Raw genomic sequence first — 21,568 nt, forward strand, 5'->3', positions numbered from 1 at the left:
GTAAATTTTCTAAAACATTTATTTTTACACATTTTCAAAGATGCAATAAAATTTATACTTAGATTAATGATAAACTTATGAAATAGAACTAAATGTAACTATAATAAAAAAAAACAATTTTTAAGTAAAAAATAAATAATTCGAATAGTTTTGTTTGTATAATGGCTTCATACATAATTTTTGTCTCGTTTGTTTGTTTAAATGGAAGGATTTCATAACAAATAACAATAAATACTTCTGATTTTTTTGGTGAAATAAATATTTTTGGTTTTGGGATCATACCTTTTTTTAAATAAGTAGGTTTTTAATACAAATTTTGTTCATTAAAATTTAATATGGTTATGGAAAGCCAAAAAACGAGCTGGTATTTAATTTGTTTGCTAAAAATCCGTTTAAATACTTTGTAATAAAGCTTTGATATTTAAAGCCCTTTAAGTACATGTTTGAAAACCTCATCTAAAGATTTCCTGTATTCTGCTTAATGAATAAACGGAATTGATTACTTCCGGCTTATAAACACCGCCACTACAGCAACAATTAAAGCGGTTGTTGAAACATTGAGAGCAGAGCTTCCATTACATTTGGGTGCGAGAACAGGGATAACATTTATTAATTTGTTCATTAGGATGCTGGGCTCTCCCATTGACCACAGACGGATTCCATGGTGTGAACACGAGAACAGCCACGATTGACCACCGTGGTGCCATTTACTGAAAGAATAACACAATATATTAGAGATTTGTGTGTTTTTAATTAAATGGTTAACTCACCTGTTGTGGCATGGACTTTATAACAATGATAGGTTACATCACTGACTGATCTCAATTGACGTACTCTAAACTCGGCTGATGGTTTATAGGCTTTAGTGGTGGCATGTTCAACTTCAACGCTTTCAACTTCATCCTTGTCGACGTTTTGTTCATGTGCCAAACTATGATTGTTCAAACTTTCTACATCATCTAGGGGCTTAATAGTGCCTGGATTGGGTGGTGTTGGTATACCTGTGGTAGTCATAGGTGGTCCAACTGTAGGCGGTGTTGGTGGTTGCGCCTCTGTAGAAGTTGTAGGTCCATGTGAAGTTTCCACAATTTCTTCGGATGTAGATTCTGTTGTTAATTCTGTGGTAGTTTCAGTTGTCAATTCAGTAGTCGTTTCAGTTGTTGTAGTTGTTGGTGTTGTTGGCTCTTCTGTTGTTACAGTTGTGGGGGTTGTATCTTCTTTTGTTGAGGCGTCACTGTCTTCTGTTATACCTGGGGATGTCTTTTGGCATTTCTGTCGTCGTCTGTACGGATGAATCTGTTGATCCGCCAGTATTAAAATAATCTTCATTACATTCAACTTGTGGTGTTTCTACGGTGACTTGGGCACAATTTTCACAGACATAACACATCAGCTGGCCATGGCATACTGAAAAGATGAGAAAATATTTTGGAATAAATATTATATAAAATGTTTGTATAGGTAATTTTAGGTTAAGTTTAAAATTCTAGTTCAGTTCTAGATCAGTTCTAGTTCAGTTCTAGTTCAGTTCTAGTTCAGTTCTAGTTTCAGTTCTAGTTCAGTTCTAGTTCAGTTCTAGTTCAGTTTCTAGTTCAGTTCTAGTCTAGTCAGTTCTAGTTCAGTTCTAGTTCAGTTCTAGTTCAGTTCTAGTTCAGTTCTAGTTCAGTTCTAGTTCAGTTCTAGTTCAGTTCTAGTTCAGTTCTAGTTCAGTTCTAGTTCAGTTCTAGTTCAGTTCTAGTTCAGTTCTAGTTCAGTTCTAGTTCAGTTCTAGTTCAGTTCTAGTTCAGTTCTAGTTCAGTTCTAGTTCAGTTCTAGTTCAGTTCTAGTTCCAGTTCTAGTTCAGTTCTAGTTCAGTTCTAGTTCAGTTCTAGTTCAGTTCTAGTTCAGTTCTAGTTCAGTTCTAGTTCAGTTCTAGTTCAGTTCTAGTTCAGTTCTAGTTCAGTTCTAGTTCAGTTCTAGTTCAGTTCTAGTTCAGTTCTAGTTCAGTTCTAGTTCAGTTCTAGTTCAGTTCTAGTTCAGTTCTAGTTCAGTTCTAGTTCAGTTCTAGTTCAGTTCTAGTTCAGTTCTAGTTCAGTTCTAGTTCAGTTCTAGTTCAGTTCTAGTTCAGTTCTAGTTCAGTTCTAGTTCAGTTCTAGTTCAGTTCTAGTTCAGTTCTAGTTCAGTTCTAGTTCAGTTCTAGTTCAGTTCTAGTTCAGTTCTAGTTCAGTTCTAGTTCAGTTCTAGTTCAGTTCTAGTTCAGTTCTAGTTCAGTTTAGTTCAGTTCTAGTTCAGTTCTAGTTCAGTTCTAGTTCAGTTCTAGTTCAGTTCTAGTTCAGTTCTAGTTCAGTTCTAGTTCAGTTCTAGTTCAGTTCTAGTTCAGTTCTAGTTCAGTTCTAGTTCAGTTCTAGTTCAGTTCCAGTTCAGTTCTAGTTCAGTTCTAGTTCAGTTCTAGTTCAGTTCTAGTTCTAGTTCAGTTCTAGTTCAGTTCTAGTTCAGTTCTAGTTCAGTTCTAGTTCAGTTCTAGTTCAGTTCTAGTTCAGTTCTAGTTCAGTTCTAGTTCAGTTCTAGTTCAGTTCTAGTTCAGTTCTAGTTCAGTTCTAGTTCAGTTCTAGTTCAGTTCTAGTTCAGTTCTAGTTCAGTTCTAGTTCAGTTCTAGTTCAGTTCTAGTTCAGTTCTAGTTCAGTTCTAGTTCAGTTATAGTTCAGTTATAGTTCAGTTCTAGTTCAGTTCTAGTTCAGTTCTAGTTAAGTTCTAGTTCAGTTCTAGTTCAGCACTAGTTTAGCACTAAAGTTTACTATAATATCTTATCAATGTTATTGACCTCCGTAAATGAGTTTTTTTTTATACAAAAAATATGATTTAATGGTAATATTGACAGTAATTTCCAGTAGCAAATATTACTGATAAGATTCATAATTGCTTTACGATTGTAATAATCGCAGTAACTCCTATAATCGTTGTACTGCGTTTACTGACTCTTAATACCAACAGAGACATTACGCACACTTAACAATGAATATTTGAATAAATATTTAATTGAATTAAACAATAAATGTATTATTCATTAAACTAATTTAAAGGTGGGATTTTCTTTGTTAAGCTCTTAAATAAAACTTTTTTTATGTTTTAAATAAATAAAGACCTGTTTTTCGCAGTAATGCAAATTTGTTTATAATTCATTTTATATTTATTTGACTCTTGATAATTAACTGTCTTTAATAAATGTATCTTATAAGGTGTTATTCTTTTTTTATTATCTATATAATTACTTCTATCGTAGTATGTAGTATGTAAACAATAAAAGCGAAAAGTTATAAAACAAAAATAAAAATATAACTGGAAAAAATCCCACATAATATTAAATAAATGCTAATCTGTAGATATACTATATAGTAGTACTGACTTCTAATAATAAAATATTAATAATTAATATTCAAAATATTGTGTTAAGAAATATTAATTTACATGTTACAGGAGTTAGACAAAACAGTAAAAAAAAAAAAAACTAAAAAACCCAGAATTATTAAAATAAAACGCCATTTGTTTTGTAAGTTTTAACCCATTAGGAACTGCAGTGACTTAAATCAATGCTGCAAGTATTTTAAAAAAATACAAATACAAAATTAATATAATTAATGATAAGCCGATTATATCAAATGATCGATTCTCTAGGTTTAGATGATAATGTGGAATCCTGCTAGTGAGCTGTCACTTTGACAGTAGATTATTTTCGTTCAAATCGGTTCTATTGTTTTCCTTAGTGACGACATTTTAGTTCTGAATATTGAAGATGTAACAAAGGAAAAATGTTTATATTATAAACTCTATATGAAAATGGATTTTATTAAATTATTTGTAATTTAAATAGACAGTTGCTGCTAATTTAAAAACTACGTGGATTTAAATTTTAAATAAAAACAGAAAAACCAGTTAGGATTTATACAATAAACAACAAATAAACTTAAAGAAATTATATATTTTTCTAAAAAAATTTTTTATATGTATTCTAAAACGTGCTGCTGAATGCGCACAAGAAACCGGTAAATTTGAATTAAAACTTAATTGCAATGATGTTTATATTATATTTTTCAAAAATTCATCACTTCAGGAGAGTGCAGAAGCAATTGAATGATGTTCACGTTTTTTTTTTTCGTGAAAAAAAATAACTAAACATTTGCTTTACAAATGCTTTGTGCATTTAGACATAATTGAAAATATGTATTAAAAAAATTGGCTAAATAACATATTTTTCATACGATTGCGAGTATTATAGATTAAATTTAATCATATGAAGAATGTCAATTTCATTTAAGTAAAATAATCAAACTGATTGTCACATTTAGTTAAAATTGTATGTATTTTGTTGGCAGCAGGTATTTGATATTTTGTATTACTATATGATGACGTTTTATAAGAGAATTAAGAATATTTAGTGTGTCTAGGGTTTAGAGTTCGGGAATTCCCGGCAATTATGAATTTCCCAATCAATATACATGCATGCGTTTATGTTGTTTTAATTGAATGAGTCTTAGTCTAGCATATGTCTAGTTGTGTTCTAGTTTATAGTTCTGTTCTAGTTCTGTTCTAGTTCTGTTCTAGTTCTGTTCTAGTTCTGTTCTAGTTCTGTTCTAGTTCTGTTCTAGTTTATGTTCTAGTTCTGTTCTAGTTCTGTTCTAGTTCTGTTCTAGTTCTGTTTAGTTCTGTTCTAGTTCTGTTCTAGTTCGTTATAGTTCTGTTCTAGTTCTGTTCTAGTTCTGTTCTAGTTCTGTTCTAGTTCTGTTCTAGTTCTGTTCTAGTTCTGTTCTAGTTCTGTTCTAGTTCTGTTCTAGTTCTGTTCTAGTTCTGTTCTAGTTCTAGTTCTAGTTCTGTTCTAGTTCTGTTCTAGTTCTGTTCTAGTTCTGTTCTAGTTCTGTTCTAGTTCTGTTCTAGTTCTGTTCTAGTTCTGTTCTAGTTCTGTTCTAGTTCTGTTCTAGTTCTGTTCTAGTTCTGTTCTAGTTCTGTTCTAGTTCTGTTCTAGTTCTGTTCTAGTTCTGTTCTAGTTCTAGTTCTGTTCTAGTTCTGTTCTAGTTCTGTTCTAGTTCTGTTCTAGTTCTGTTCTAGTTCTGTTCTAGTTCTGTTCTAGTTCTGTTCTAGTTCTGTTCTAGTTCTGTTCTAGTTCTGTTCTAGTTCTGTTCTAGTTCTGTTCTAGTTCTGTTCTAGTTCTGTTCTAGTTCTGTTCTAGTTCTGTTCTAGTTCTGTTCTAGTTCTGTTCTAGTTCTGTTCTAGTTCTGTTCTAGTTCTGTTCTAGTTCTGTTCTAGTTCTGTTCTAGTTCTGTTCTAGTTCTGTTCCAGTTTGTTCTAGTTCTGTTCTAGTTCTGTTCTAGTTCTGTTCTGTTCTAGTTCTGTTCTGTTCTAGTTCTGTTCTAGTTCTGTTCTAGTTCTGTTCTAGTTCTGTTCTAGTTCTGTTCCAGTTCTGTTCTAGTTCTGTTCTAGTTCTGTTCTAGTTCTGTTCTGTTCTAGTTCTGTTCTAGTTCTGTTCTAGTTCTGTTCTAGTTCTGTTCTAGTTCTGTTCTAGTTCTGTTCTAGTTCTGTTCTAGTTCTGTTCTAGTTTCTGTTCTAGTTCTGTTCTAGTTCTGTTTCTAGTTCTGTTCTAGTTCTGTTTAGTTCTGTTCTAGTTCTGTTCTAGTTCTGTTCTAGTTCTGTTCTAGTTCTGTTCTAGTTCTGTTCTAGTTCTGTTCTAGTTCTGATCTAGTTCTGTTCTAGTTCTGTTTAGTTCTGTTCTAGTTCTGTTCTAGTTCTGTTCTAGTTCTGTTCTAGTACTTTTTTGTCCTATTCCGTTCTGTTCTAGTTCTAATTCTCATTCTAGTTCTGTTTTAGTTCTCTTCAAATTTGTAGGGTATTTGAACATTCCACCTTAACTGCATTTCTTAAACCATGTCGTAGCCGCAATTGGACTTTATCAGGGGTGACATGAATGAATTTACATTTTTGTTCTTTGAACACATGAATGATAAAATTCCCTACAATTTTAAATATTTTGATTGATTTGATTTTATTCATTAATTATTTCTTTATTAATTAATATTTTTTTTTGCTCTTCAAGCAACAAATAAATAGTTTTAAAAGTTAAGTCACTCATTCCCATAGAGTTTGGGGATTTAAATTAAGCAGACCTTTGCATTTTGGCGGCACATGAGGAAGTTTCCGCTGGTGGCTTAAGTTGCAGAAGTAAGTGGTAATAGAAAACTTTATGAAATTTAAAAAAACGTTCTGAATTGTTCTCTGATGATTAAACTGAATGTGAATAAATTTTTGTTTGTTTTATTTTTTTTTTGTTGAAGATATAAATTTTCTTTTTATGATATTTTTTATATAAATTCAAGGCCAATTTTTTGTCTGTCATGTAGTTTTTTTTTTTAAAGTTACATATTCATTTTATAGTTTTTTTTTTTCACAATCACATTCAAATTGAGAACGTGTTGTGTGGAATACGATTTACATGAGTAAAAGAAAAAAATTAAATTATACAAGTCAACAAAAAAGTTTGTTTGTTTTTTTATTAAAGGTGTTAATTTACCAAGCAATGGATTTAAAAATAAAACTTTTTTAACTTTTTGTTTGGTGCTAAAGTTTGCACCAGTTTAGTTGACTTTATTAATTTTATATAGTTTTGGTATAAAAATAAAATAAATTGTATAATTTTTTGTTAATCATGTGAATTTTTAGGATTTTTTTAATGAAAAAAATTTAAATAATATTTTTTATTTTCTTTGTTGAGAAATTGCTTGCAACTTGGAAAAACTTATTCAATACAAATCTAAATTGCCTTTAATGGGTTAATAAGGCATTACTCATTTTCGGCCATAAATTACCTTAAATAATTATTTCCCAATCAAATTTATGGTCAGTTCTGTTTCATATCTAAAAAGCTGAATTGAACTAATGAAATTTCTATTTAACAAAATCAAATCAAAATTCAATGTCAAATTTAATATTATATTTAAATAAGCAAAAACAAACAAGTTCTAATTTCTAAACCAAACGTAAAAACAGCAACAATATTAAAACCTATTCGTATAAGGAATACAAATAAATATTTAAATTTTTATAAACAATACAAAAAAAAAAAAAACACTTTCAAATAACCAGTTTCTCAGTCTGATCTTAAATATGGCCAAAAAAAATGCACTTTTAAAACCGCTTAAATGTGGTAAAACCCACTTTTAACTGAAAACACTGACACCACATTTATTAAAATATTCAGTGTGAGTAATTAATTATAAATTTATGGTTTTGTCTTAAGTTTTAATTAAACTAAATCGAAAACATTCAGGTTCTTAACAATTGGTTTCTGTTTAGTTTTATTATTTTGTTAAAAAAAAAATGTTTAACTGACTTAATATTTTAAATTAAAATGACATCTAATAATGCTCGACTAATTTAAGTGATTTAATTTTCATAAATTTACGTTAAAGTTAAATAGACAACAAATATATACCCTACGCCATAGTGTGTTTAAAATAAAACAGTCACCACATATTAGAAAACGAAAAAGTAACCTTTTTGTAGATTTTTATTCAAGCAGGACGTTGCGTATTTAATTCTATGTTTATAGGTCTAGTTCTGTTCTAGTTCAGTTCTAGTTCTGTTCTGGTTCTGTTCTAGTTCAGTTCTAGTTCAGTTCAAGTGCAGTTCTAGTTCAGTTCTAGTTCAGTTCTAGTTCAGTTCTAGTTCAGTTCAAGTTCAGTTCAAGTTCAGTTCTAGTTCAGTTCTAGTTCAGTTCTAGTTCAGTTCTAGTTCAGTTCTAGTTCAGTTCTAGTTCAGTTCTACTTCAGTTCTGGTCAGTTCTAGTTCAGTTCTAGTTCAGTTCTAGTTCAGTTCTAGTTCAGTTCTAGTTCAGTTCTAGTTCAGTTCTAGTTCAGTTCTAGTTCAGTTCTAGTTCAGTTCTAGTTCAGTTCTAGTTCAGTTCTAGTTCAGTTCTAGTTCAGTTCTAGTTCAGTTCTAGTTCAGTTCTAGTTCAGTTCTAGTTCAGTTCTAGTTCAGTTCTAGTTCAGTTCTAGTTCAGTTCTAGTTCAGTTCTAGTTCAGTTCTAGTTCAGTTCTTGTTCAGTTCTAGTTCAGTTCTAGTTCAGTTCTAGTTCAGTTCTAGTTCAGTTCTAGTTCAGTTCTAGTTCAGTCTAGTTCAGTTCTAGTTCAGTCTAGTTCAGTTCTAGTTCAGTTCTAGTTCAGTTCTAGTTCAGTTCTAGTTCAGTTCTAGTTCAGTTCTAGTTCAGTTCTAGTTCAGTTCTAGTTCAGTTCTAGTTCAGTTCTAGTTCAGTTCTAGTTCAGTTCAGTTCTAGTTCAGTTCTAGTTCAGTTCTAGTTCAGTTCTAGTTCAGTTCTAGTTCAGTTCTAGTTCAGTTCTAGTTCAGTTCTAGTTCAGTTCTAGTTCAGTTCTAGTTCAGTTCTAGTTCAGTTTCTAGTTCAGTTCTAGTTCAGTTCTAGTTCAGTTCTAGTTCAGTTCTAGTTCAGTTCTAGTTCAGTTCTAGTTCAGTTCTAGTTCAGTTCTAGTTCAGTTCTAGTTCAGTTCTAGTTCAGTTCTAGTTCAGTTCTAGTTCAGTTCTAGTTCAGTTTAGTTCAGTTCTAGTTCAGTTCTAGTTCAGTTCTAGTTCAGTTCTAGTTCAGTTCTAGTTCAGTTCTAGTTCAGTTCTAGTTCAGTTCTAGTTCAGTTCTAGTTCAGTTCTAGTTCAGTTCTAGTTCAGTTCTAGTTCAGTTCTAGTTCAGTTCTAGTTCAGTTCTAGTTCAGTTCTAGTTCAGTTCTAGTTCAGTTCTAGTTCAGTTCTAGTTCAGTTCTAGTTCAGTTCTAGTTCAGTTCTAGTTCAGTCTAGTTCAGTTCTAGTTCAGTTCTAGTTCAGTTCTAGTTCAGTTCTAGTTCAGTTCTAGTTCAGTTCTAGTTCAGTTCTAGTTCAGTTCTAGTTCAGTTCTAGTTCAGTTCAGTTCTAGTTCAGTTCTAGTTCAGTTCTAGTTCTAGTTCAGTTCTAGTTCAGTTCTAGTTCAGTTCTAGTTCAGTTCTAGTTCAGTTCTAGTTCAGTTCTAGTTCAGTTCTAGTTCAGTTCTAGTTCAGTTCTAGTTCAGTTCTAGTTCAGTTCTAGTTCAGTTCTAGTTCAGTTCTAGTTCAGTTCTAGTTCAGTTCTAGTTCAGTTCTAGTTCAGTTCTAGTTCAGTTCTAGTTCAGTTCTAGTTCAGTTCTAGTTCAGTTCTAGTTCAGTTCTAGTTCAGTTCTAGTTCAGTTCTAGTTCAGTTCTAGTTCAGTTCTAGTTCAGTTCTAGTTCAGTTCTAGTTCAGTTCTAGTTCAGTTCGTTCAGTTCTTCAGTTCTAGTTCAGTTCTAGTTCGGTTCTAGTTCAGTTCTAGTTCAGTTCTAGTTCAGTTCTAGTTCAGTTCTAGTTCAGTTCTTCTAGTTCAGTTCTAGTTCAGTTCTAGTTCAGTTCTAGTCAGTTCTAGTTCAGTTCTAGTTCAGTTCTAGTTCAGTTCTAGTTCAGTTCTAGTTCAGTTCTAGTTCAGTTCTAGTTCAGTTCTAGTTCAGTTCTAGTTCAGTTCTAGTTCAGTTCTAGTTCAGTTTAGTTCAGTTCTAGTTCAGTTCTAGTTCAGTTCTAGTTCAGTTCTAGTTCAGTTCTAGTTCAGTTCTAGTTCAGTTCTAGTTCAGTTCTAGTTCAGTTCTAGTTCATTAGCAGGCTTGAATTGAGATAAAAATAATACTGATTCAAAAATATTAAGGATTGTGTTAAGCCCTAAGTGAGCTTGATTTGCGTTCGTTTCGTATTTGATTTCAGAATTCACAGTAAAAATAAAGTTATGGTTTATTATAGATAGTGGAGTTGTGTGGAAAAATTTCCCGAAAAGAAAATATTTTTAGCTTAAAATAAAGTCGTTTAGTATCACAGTTTAAAAATTTGTTGCATGAATTTATCTACGGTAATACTCATTTGCCCAAAATAACATAACCGTTATAATTATATTTAAATGTTATATATATATAACAAAAAAATTTAAAACTTCCTGCTTAAGTTAAATTTAAATTAAAACTAAAAATTTTGCTTAAATTTATTTATAAATATCAATTTAAATGTAAATTTAGACAAACAACAAACAACAAAAAATATAAAATTAATTTTCAACTAAAAAATTTTGTTGACATTTATGTTTATTTAAATATAAACATAAATATTTTATAGTTAATATAATAAGTACTTTAAAATGGATTTAATTGGAAATAAGCGTCTACTGCTTATTTCACAACTTGCTTAGTAAGCTTTGGTAAGCAACTGTGAAATAATAAAGACAGCTGATTAGCTGTTACTGTTTCTCTTTTACTTTTTCTATAACTTTTAAGTTAAAATTAGTTTTATTAATTAATTAAATAAAAAATATCCCTAAAATTTGACAAAAATGTTTCTCAACTGGGACTCGAACTCCAGCTAGCGAATGAATATATTAATATACATTATTTTTGAAAAAATCGTATTTTTTTCGAAATTTATTTATTTTCTTTTAATTTATTACCTTTAATTTATTACCTTTAAACTCAAACTATACAATTTGTGGCTAAATAATTTATTTGTTAATAAAATATTTAAGTTTATTTATTTATAGAATAGAATATTTGTCAGTTATTTGTTTTTGCTTTTTAAACTTTTTAAATTGATTGAGTAATCATAACGCTAATGAATTTATGAACCAAATTTAATGAGTTAAATGTGAATTTAATCTTTGGCCGGGGAAGTAAGGCAAACATTAAAAGAGTCGGAGGGGGAAAAGAGAGCTCATAAAAGAGCTTTTTGCCGACACCAGATTTAAAATCATTAAACACGGATATAAGTTATCTATGCAGGTGTTGATTTTTTATAACTGTTTTTTCAAACACACTTTCAAAACTTCTGACAAAAAGCTTAGAAAGTAAGAATATTTAAAAGTTTTAAATATTAACTTTCGCCAATGCTAATAAAACACAATATGTGCAATTGTTTATTTAATTATTTAATAAATATGTTTCCTAAACTTAACAACAATCTAAATATTTCCTTTAATGCTAAATAATTGTTATAAATCTTTTAGTAAAAAAAAACACCAAACAATTATTTACAATATTGTAAATTATGGTTGTTAAACTCTATAAACAATTTTGTCTATAAATATAATTTATAACAGTCCAAATACAAACATATAGTATTAGAAAAAAAAGTACCAAAAGATTTGAACAAAATTGTTTTTTTCATCTAATTATTACTTAAATTATAAATTACTTTATAATTTATATAAATAAAAATTAAATATTAACTATGACCGACACGTTTAATGTCTAATTTGTTAATTTATTCTTTAATGTTTCGTTTAGAATTTATGACTGAAGTTTGTTTTAAAATAATGATAACACAAGAACTGATAATTAATTTAATTTATTTTAAATTTTATAAAATAAAACATATTTTAAAGGGGTACAAATATCAAATTAAACCCTAAAAACTTAACATTATAAATAATTTTGTCAAAAATGTATGCAGAGAATTTCAGAACTCGTCTAGACTAGAGAATAGACTTGCCAATGACTAAATACCCAACTGTAGATTCGATTAGATACCAGACTAGAGAACACTTTATTAAAGACAAGGGACTAGACTAAATAGAGACTAGACACTAGACTAGAGATTTGACAATAGATTAGACTAGACTAGGGACTACACTAGAGATAGGACTAGGCCAAAGACTAGATTAGAAATTGGAGTAGAAACTATACTAGACCAGAGACAAGTCTATTCTAAAGATTACACTTAAGACAAGATTACATACTAGACTAAGGACTTGGCTACGGACTGAACTGAAGACTACACTATACTAAAGACTAGAGTCTATACTAAGAACTGGTCTAGAATAGGGACTAGACTTAGACTAGACTAGACTTGGCTATATACTTAACTAGAGACAATAGACTTGAATCAAGAGACTAGACAAGACTAGACTAGATACCGTAGACTAGACTAAAGATTAAACAAGAGACAATAAAATAGAGAAAATAGACTTGAACAGAGAAAAGACTAAATACTGAAGAATAAACCAGAGACAATAGACTAGACAGAAGACTAGACAAGGTATTACATTATATACTAGAATAGAGTCTAGACTAGAGAATGCAGAGTAGACTATAAACTACACCAAAAACTAGACTAGTGAGCTAGAGACTAGAATAGAGAATAGACTAAAGACTAGAGAATAGACTAGAAACTAGAGTCTATACTAAAGACTAGACTAGAAACTACACTAGGGACTAGTCTATACTAGAAAATAGACTAAAGACTAGACTAAGTACTAAACTAGAGACAAGAATTGAGTCTAGACTATAAACAAGACTAAACTAATGAATTGAGACTAGAATTGAGACTAGACTGGAGACTAGACTAGAAACTAGACTAGAGACTAGACTAGAGACTAGACTAGAGACTTGACTAGAGACTTTGACTAGAGACTAGACTAGAGACTAGACTATAGACTAGACTGGAGACTAGACTAGAGATTATACTAGAGACTCGACTAGAGACTATACTAGAGACAAGACCAGAGACTAGACTAGAGACTAGACTAGAGATTAAACTATAGACTAGACTAGAGACTTGACTAGAGAATATAAACTAGACTAGAGATTAGAAACTAGACTAGAGACTAGGAACTAGACTAGAGACTAGGAACTAGACTAGAGACTAGACTAGGGACTTGACTAGAGACTGGACTAGAGACTTGACTAGAGACTAGACTAGAGACTAGACTAGACTAGAGACGAGACTAGAGAGTAGACTAGACTAGAGATTAGACTAGCGGATAGACTAGAGACTTGACTAGTGATTAGACTAGAGTAGAGACTAGACTAGAGACGAGACTAGAGAGTAGACTGGAGACTAGACTAGAGACTACACTAGAGATTAAACTGGAGACTAGACTAGAGACTAGACTAGAGGCTAGACTAGAGACTAGAATAGAGACTAGACTAGAGACTAGACTAGAGACTAGACTAGAAACTAGACTAGAGACTAGACCAGAGACTAGACGAGAGACTAGACTAGAGACTGGACTAGAGACTAGACTAGAGACCAGACTAGAGACTAGACTAGAGACTAGACTAGAGACTAGACTGGAGACTACACTAGAGACTAGGCTGGAGACTAGTGACTAGACTAGAAACTAGACTAGAGACTAGACTAGAGACTTGACTAGAGACTTTGACTAGAGACTAAATTATAGACTAGACTAGAGACTAGACTAGAGACTAGACTAGAGACTAGACTAGAGACTACACTAGAGACTACACTAGAGACTACACTAGAGACTAGCCTAGAGACTAGACTAGAGACTAGACTAGAGACTAGACTAGAGACTAGACTAGAGACTTGACTAGAGACTAGACGGGACTAGAGACGAGACTAGAGAGTACACTGGAGACTAGACTAGAGACTATACTAGAGATTAGACTAGAGACTTGACTAGAGACTAGACTAGAGACTAGACTAGAGACTAGACTAGAGACTAGGCTAGAGACTAGGCTAGAGACTAGACTAGAGACGAGACTAGACACTAGACTAGAGACTTGACTAGAGACTTGACTAGAGACTAGACTAAAGAGTAGACTAGAGACTTGACAAAAGACTACGCAAAAGACTAGACTAGAAACTGGACTAGAGATTATACTAGAGACTAAACTAAAGACTAGACGAAAGACTAGAAGCTAGACTAGACCAGTGACTAGACTGCAGACTTGTCTAAAGACTAGACTATAGGCTAGGCTAAATATTGTAATAGAGACTAAGCTATAGACTAGCAACTCATCTGAGAGTGACTTGAGTAGATTTAATATATATTTACTGCTCTTTTTAGCTGCCGAATATAAAACTGACAATGGAGTTATGCAAGATCAGTTGTCATAGCTTAATCTTAACTCTTATAGATCTTCTAAGTTTACCAATTTCACATATAACAGCTCTTTATACGAAGTATTGTTCGATACCTAAGAAACTTTTTCTGAAAGTGTTTAATGTGGATATGCTTTTAAGAGAGTGTAGTTTGCTTAGTTAGTTTTTCAGCATAATAATGGCGGACGTTATTCTTAAACTCAGTAAATTTGCTTAGGCTTCGTACATCGATTAAAATCCGTTTAAAGTTTGAACAGAAATTTATTAAATAAATTTAGTTTTTTATACTAAATAATACTAAAATTGACCAAAATTGATCCGTTAAAACGATATGAGATATGATCAAAAATTCTAAATAATAAAAAACTCTAGAGTTGTTTTAATGCAATTTTTTAATTAGATTTTCTCAATTTATAAAATGTGTGTTTTTTTTTATAGATAATAGTATATTTTGTAATTTTTTTTTTTTATATTTAAAAAAATTTCAAAATAATTTTCAATATTCACCTTTTGTTATGCTTAAGATTAAAAATAGACACCACAATTTATTTGTTAACAACATTTTTATTTGTAATTGAGTTTTTTAATATTTATTTATTTATTATAAATTTATTTATTTTTTTTTAATTTTCTTATACAAAAACTTTCCACACAGGTAATCGTTAATGAATTTATTTATACAGTTTTGAAATAAAACTCGTGAAAACCGCTTTAAACCCGTTTAAATAACCGTTTAGTATTTTTCCGTATTGTATATTTTTATAAATCCATTTAATTAAATTAATATTTTATATTAAATAACATTAACGTTTTAATAACTGTCGTTTGCAAATTTTAAAAATCAACTGAAAATCTTTTATATTGAAATGTACTTTTTATACAACGCTACAAAAAAAAAAACGATATTAAAACTTAATGAAAATACAACAAAAATAAATGATCGTAAATGTTGGCCGTTTTGATTTGTATGTATTTTTTTTTCTGTTTCAATTAAAACGCTGAATAAGCAAAACGAACTTCAAAACATATAGAACTTCTACAGGTAGAACTTAACAGAAACCAACAACAATATCAACTTTAATAAAATATCGTAAAAAATACGTTAACGTTCAAGTTTGTGTTTGTTTTACTTCTTGCCTTTTTGTTGTTGCTTTTGAACGCTAATGAACTCTCAATTTGCAATTGATCTAATCAGTTTTCTGTTTTGGCCGCTTGATTTGGTTAAATGATCTTCTTAGTGGTTGATTTACCCTAAAAACACCAAAAACACAAACATTTGAGATGAGAGTGATTTGTTATATTTTATTTTTTTTTTTCAATGAATATTTAACAATAATGCTCATTAATATTTATTTACTCTCACACTCATTAAATAACAATTATTTATACTCTTTTTAACGGTTACCTATACAAATTTAAAACTGATCGATTTTTGAGTTTATTTTATGAAGTGACAATAATTAATTGCTTCCAACTCATAATTGTTGAGTGTAAATATGCTTTATACGAGAAATAACTCAATATTTTTAGTTTATGTTTTCATAGTTTGTCAAAATTTTGACGTCACTGTTGATGGTTGTTCCGTACCTAGTCATGTTTTTTAAATAAATAATTGGTTGAGTCAATTGTAGAGCATTGCTTGCCTACAGAATGAAATGAGTACAGGGTGTGATAATGGAAATAAGTTAATCGTATGTAATTAGTTCGTGTTTTACTGAAGATTACCTTAAATAAAATGCTTAAAAGTGGGGTTTGAAAGGTAAGCCGATAACATAGGAATAGGTACCATTTCTACCGAGGCCTTAAGAGAAACAAGAACATTACTCGGGTTTTTATGAATAACACTTACTAACTAACTAACTAACTAACTAACTAACTAACTAACTAACTAACTAACTAACTAACTAACTAACTAACTAACTAACTAACTAACTAACTAACTAACTAACTACTAACTAACTAACTAACTAACTAACTAACTAACTAACTAACTAACTACTAACTAACTAACTAACTAACTAACTAACTAACTAACTAACTAACTAACTAACTACTAACTAACTAACTAACTAACTAACTAACTAACTAACTAACTAACTAACTAACTAACTAACTAACTAACTAACTAACTAACTAACTAACTAACTACTAACTAACTAACTAACTAACTAACTAACTAACTAACTAACTAACTAACTACTAACTAACTAACTACTAACTAACTAACTAACTAACTAACTAACTAACTACTAACTAACTAACTAACTAACTACTAACTAACTAACTAACTAACTAACTAACTAACTACTAACTAACTAACTACTAACTAACTAACTAACTAACTAACTAACTAACTAACTAACTAACTAACTACTAACTAACTAACTAACTACTACTAACTAACTAACTAACTAACTAACTAACTACTAACTAACTAACTAACTAACTAACTAACTAACTACTAACTAACTAACTACTAACTAACTAACTAACTAACTAACTAACTAACTAACTAACTAACTAACTAACTAACTAACTAACTAACTAACTAACTAACTAACTAACTACTAACTAACTAACTAACTAACTACTAACTAACTAACTAACTAACTAACTAACTAACTAACTAACTAACTAACTAACTAACTAACTAACTAACTACTAACTAACTAACTAACTAACTAACTAACTAACTAACTAACTAACTAACTAACTAACTAACTAACTAACTAACTAACTAACTAACTAACTAACTAACTAACTAACTAACTAACTAACTAACTAACTAACTAACTAACTAACTAACTAACTAACTAACTAACTAACTAACTAACTAACTAACTAACTAACTAACTAACTAACTAACTACTAACTAACTAACTAACTAACTAACTAACTAACTAACTAACTACTAACTAACTAACTAACTAACTAACTAACTAACTAACTAACTAACTAACTAACTAACTAACTAACTAACTAACTAACTAACTAACTAACTAACTACTAACTAACTACTAACTAACTAACTAACTAACTAACTAACTAACTAACTAACTAACTAACTAACTAACTAACTAACTAACTAACTAACTAACTAACTAACTAACTAACTACTAACTAACTAACTAACTAACTAACTAACTAACTAACTACTAACTAACTAACTAACTAACTAACTAACTAACTAACTACTAACTAACTAACTAACTAACTAACTAACTAACTAACTAACTAACTAACTAACTAACTAACTAACTAACTAACTAACTAACTAACTACTAACTAACTAACTACTAACTAACTACTAACTAACTAACTAACTAACTAACTAACTAACTACTAACTAACTAACTAACTAACTAACTAACTAACTAACTAACTAACTAACTAACTAACTAACTAACTAACTAACTAACTAACTAACTAACTAACTAACTAACTAACTAACTAACTAACTAACTAACTAACTAACTAACTAACTAACTAACTAACTAACTAACTAACTAACTAACTAACTAACTAACTAACTAACTACTAACTAACTAACTAACTAACTAACTAACTAACTAACTACTAACTAACTAACTAACTAACTAACTACTAACTAACTAACTAACTAACTAACTAACTAACTAACTAACTACTAACTAACTAACTAACTAACTAACTAACTAACTAACTAACTAACCTAACTAACTAACTACTAACTAACTAACTAACTACTAACTAACTAACTAACTAACTAACTAACTAACTAACTAACTAACTAACTAACTAACTAACTACTAACTAACTAACAACTAACTAACTAACTAACTAACTAACTAACTAACTAACTAACTAACTAACTAACTAACTAACTAACTACTAACTAACTAACTAACTACTAACTAACTAACTAACTAACTAACTAACTACTACTAACTAACTAACTAACTAACTAACTAACTACTAACTAACTAACTAACTAACTAACTAACTAACTAACTAACTAACTAACTAACTAACTACTACTAACTAACTAACTACTAACTAACTAACTAACTAACTAACTAACTAACTAACTAACTAACTAACTAACTACTAACTAACTAACTAACTACTTAACTAACTAACTAACTAACTAACTAACTAACTAACTAACTAACTAACTAACTAACTAACTAACTAACTAACTAACTAACTAACTAACTAACTAACTAACTAACTAACTAACTAACTAACTAACTAACTAACTAACTAACTAACTAACTAACTAACTAACTAACTAACTAACTAACTAACGAACTAACTAACTAACTAACTAACTAACTAACTAACTAACTAACTAACTACAGGTCGATTTGTAGAAACCTTTTTTTCACTAAATCTGAACCTTCGATATATCTTCACCCAAAGAACCCTTCACCCTCGGACCAAGTTATACGTTTCTAAATCCGAATATGACCTCAGATTTTCTCCATCCCATGGGATTTGAGATATCGTGTCCTTAAGTTTGTAAAAACTCCATTTTTACCTCTTTTTACGCTTTGTAAATATTGTTTATAACGAACAAAAATATTTAATCCACACCTACCTAAGGAAGTTTCAATCGACTATAAATCACTTTTTGATTCGACTTAAATCAATTTTTAATTCGACTTCAGGACACTATATCTCAAATCCCGGCTGTGATGGAGAAATTCTGCTATCAGATTCGTCTCAATCCTTTACAAAAGTATACTTTGGTCACTGGGTTAAAAATTTGTCGGCCTGTGTAATTGACAATAGAGTATAAATATACAATAGATAACTCGAAGGAAAAAGAAGTTATATCAGATGTTCAGATTTGAAGACAGTCCATTCTGACAGTAGACAGAATGGACTTTCAGATGGCATAAGTACAAATAATGTTGTCTAAGCGCTGTTATGACGTCTCTAAAAGGATCAAAAATAACGGGTTTTCAAACATCGGGACACTATAGCTCAAATACCATATGTGATAGATCTGAGGTCAGATACGGATTCAGCACGGCTCAATGCTTTAGGGAAATCGAACTTCATGGTTTCGACTTTTTTCTTAATTTGTCGGTCTGTGTTATACTTATGCAGTGTGCCTCTGGTAGCTTTGTCATAAGTATTCTGGTCTGTAGCACCAAAGATTGCGGATTCGATTCTCACCACCGATATTGTTAAGAAACTCGCCATAGACCAAATTGTGGGCCTAGGTATATATATATATATATATATCTTTGGATTTAATGTTATATACATCGTCCTTTCTAACTGTAAGAAGAAATTTTGAAAAAGTAACAATATATGTATGTTGGCAACCCTCACCAAAGAAAACTTACCAGACTAAGTGTGATTTTTGCGGTCAAAACAAAATATAAAAAATATTTATATTTTTTGTTTGCTAGAGGTACTAATTAAATAGTTTAGCAACAAAATAAAAAAATTTAAATTTTCCTCACAATTCTAACAAGTTTTAAACAAAATTTATTATTTTCATTATTTATAAACATATTACAAAAAAAATCCTTGAAAAATAGCTAAGGTCGGCGTTAGTATGTCTGTCCACCCACCCCGATTTCTGTTAGTCATATTAATGTTTACAACTGAATATTTACTTCACTGTAAAAGGTTCAATGTATATTTTTCAACAATTCTAGACCTAGACGAACTTGTTATACTTTTTTTATTAACAAAAAAAAAATTATAAATTAAATAAATCAACTAATAAAAAAAAACTAATTATTTACGTGTTAACAACTGAGGTGGAAATAATTAGATTATTTATGTAAAAAAAAAGTCTGAAAAAAACCTAAAGCCTTAGTGTTACTAGTTCAAAAAAAACTTGTTATTCTTGTATTATTGTTTTCCCCAAAATTGTGGCGCTAATTTTCCTTCTCTAACACAACAAGTTTAATACAGTGTAATAATGTACATTTATTTCCTAATTTTGCATAATAATCACGTAAAAAAGTGCTACAATTTCCCGACGTAATTAAATGTCAACTTAGTTTTATTTTTATTTGGTTTTTTTTTTAACTAATTTGTATCCAGTTCATGTTTTTCGTAAGTATGAACTTGAACAATGTGTTTTAAATTTAACAAAGTTTATTGCTATTTTGTATTTTAAAGAATTAAACAAAAAAAAAAAAAAAAACTCATAAAATGCATAATGCTACAAAACTTTTTTTCAGTTTATTGACTTTTTTATTTGGAATAACCAGTTTTTCAGAATTATCAGTTTTGGCTTACATATATTTCCATCAACCAGTGATCCCTGGGGACCCCCATTGCTGTTCTGTATAGCCTACTTTTAGGCAATAATCATAGTTCGGAAACTGGCTTAGGGGTTAATGATTACATTTTCAATTACAATTACTTGTAATTGAAGTTTTATCAATTACAATTATATAATCATTCTAATTGAAGTTAGACCAATTATTGTAATTGCAGAATTTCCTATTACTAGTAATTGTCAATATAATACGTGCCAATTATTGTAATTGAAGAAATTCCAATTACAATTACTTGTAATTCTGAATTTTCCCCTTACAATTACATACAATTTGTTATTTGAAATACCAAAATTACAAGTAATTGTAATTGATAAACTTGAATTACAAGTAATTGTAATTTGAAAAAACATTAATTACAATTACAAGTAATTGGTTATTGTGTCAATTACACAATACAAGTAATTGTTAATTGGTTAATTATACATTACAAGTAATTGTAATTGTTTATTGCTCAATTACACATTAGAAGTAATTGTAATTGACCATGTAATGAATTATTTTATCTACCCCCCCCCCCCCCCCGTCTGTTCGGCTAGTATTTATCATCGCAATTAAATTCTGAATTTAATGAAGGTCAAACTATAATTGGATCTTATAAAGCCTCTTTCAAAAAATGGTTATCGTTAAGTTGTTTTAGTATACAAACCCCCATAGAGATTCTTCTCTTAAAAGACATTTTAATGTTTTTAACTTTCAGATGAATATCAATTTAGTGCTAAAGAATGATAAGGATCGATATATATAGGATCTATCGAAAGTTAGATGCATGGCTTAACATTTGAATATTATGAATTTCGGACCTCACATTTTCGAGTTTATCTCCAAGTCATCGAAAGTTGTCAGCGTAAACTAGTGACGTCATAAGAAGAAATAAACGCGAGATTTCAAATCTCACGACCCTGAAGACCAATTTTTAAACCAGAGACCCAAATATACTTTTTAAAGGATTGAGCAGCTCTGACAACCCAATCTTGTAGTTTCATATTGTAAGTTAAGATATCTCGAAGAAGGCAAAAAATATTACAGAGATTGAATCTTTATGTTAAAGTCGATATATTTGACTTCCAGATCACAAAAGATATTTTATAAAAAAGTCCTCGCTCCATTATAATGTATCAAATATGGCCAAAAGGGGTTTTTTTAAAGTATATGATACGATGGAGCAACTCAATCCTTGATTAAAGTATTCATTGGCCATTTATTATATTTGATCTCTGTGTTTAGACTTTTTTAATTTTATTGAACTGTGTAATCAAATTAGTGTTTCAAATTTTAAAATAAATTCATTGATCCTGGTGCGATAACGACCTCCAATGTTCAGTTTACCACTTTTACAGAAAAACAATTCAGTGACATTTGAAAAGTGTCTTTTTAGACACATTTATGTTTAT

At 29.9% G+C, this 21,568-nt stretch overlaps 1 protein-coding gene across 1 annotated transcript; it reads right to left on the bottom strand.

Annotated features, from left to right (window-relative positions):
• Positions 1 to 14,715, bottom strand: LOC119613490 (coiled-coil domain-containing protein 80-like). Its single transcript, XM_037969517.1, has 3 exons — positions 14,395 to 14,715; positions 771 to 1,407; positions 1 to 710 (listed from the first exon to the last, which is right to left on the bottom strand). Exons 2-3 carry the CDS (start codon positions 1,327 to 1,329, stop codon positions 622 to 624), a joined length of 648 nt encoding a protein of 215 aa, XP_037825445.1. The 5' UTR covers positions 1,330 to 1,407; positions 14,395 to 14,715; the 3' UTR covers positions 1 to 621.
• Positions 14,716 to 21,568: the final 6,853 nt, after the last annotated feature.

Source organism: Lucilia sericata, unplaced genomic scaffold, assembly GCF_015586225.1.
Source record: "Lucilia sericata isolate MDLA Ls3-8-SP2 unplaced genomic scaffold, ASM1558622v1 Contig002152F_arrow, whole genome shotgun sequence".
Lineage (NCBI taxonomy): Eukaryota > Metazoa > Arthropoda > Insecta > Diptera > Calliphoridae > Lucilia > Lucilia sericata.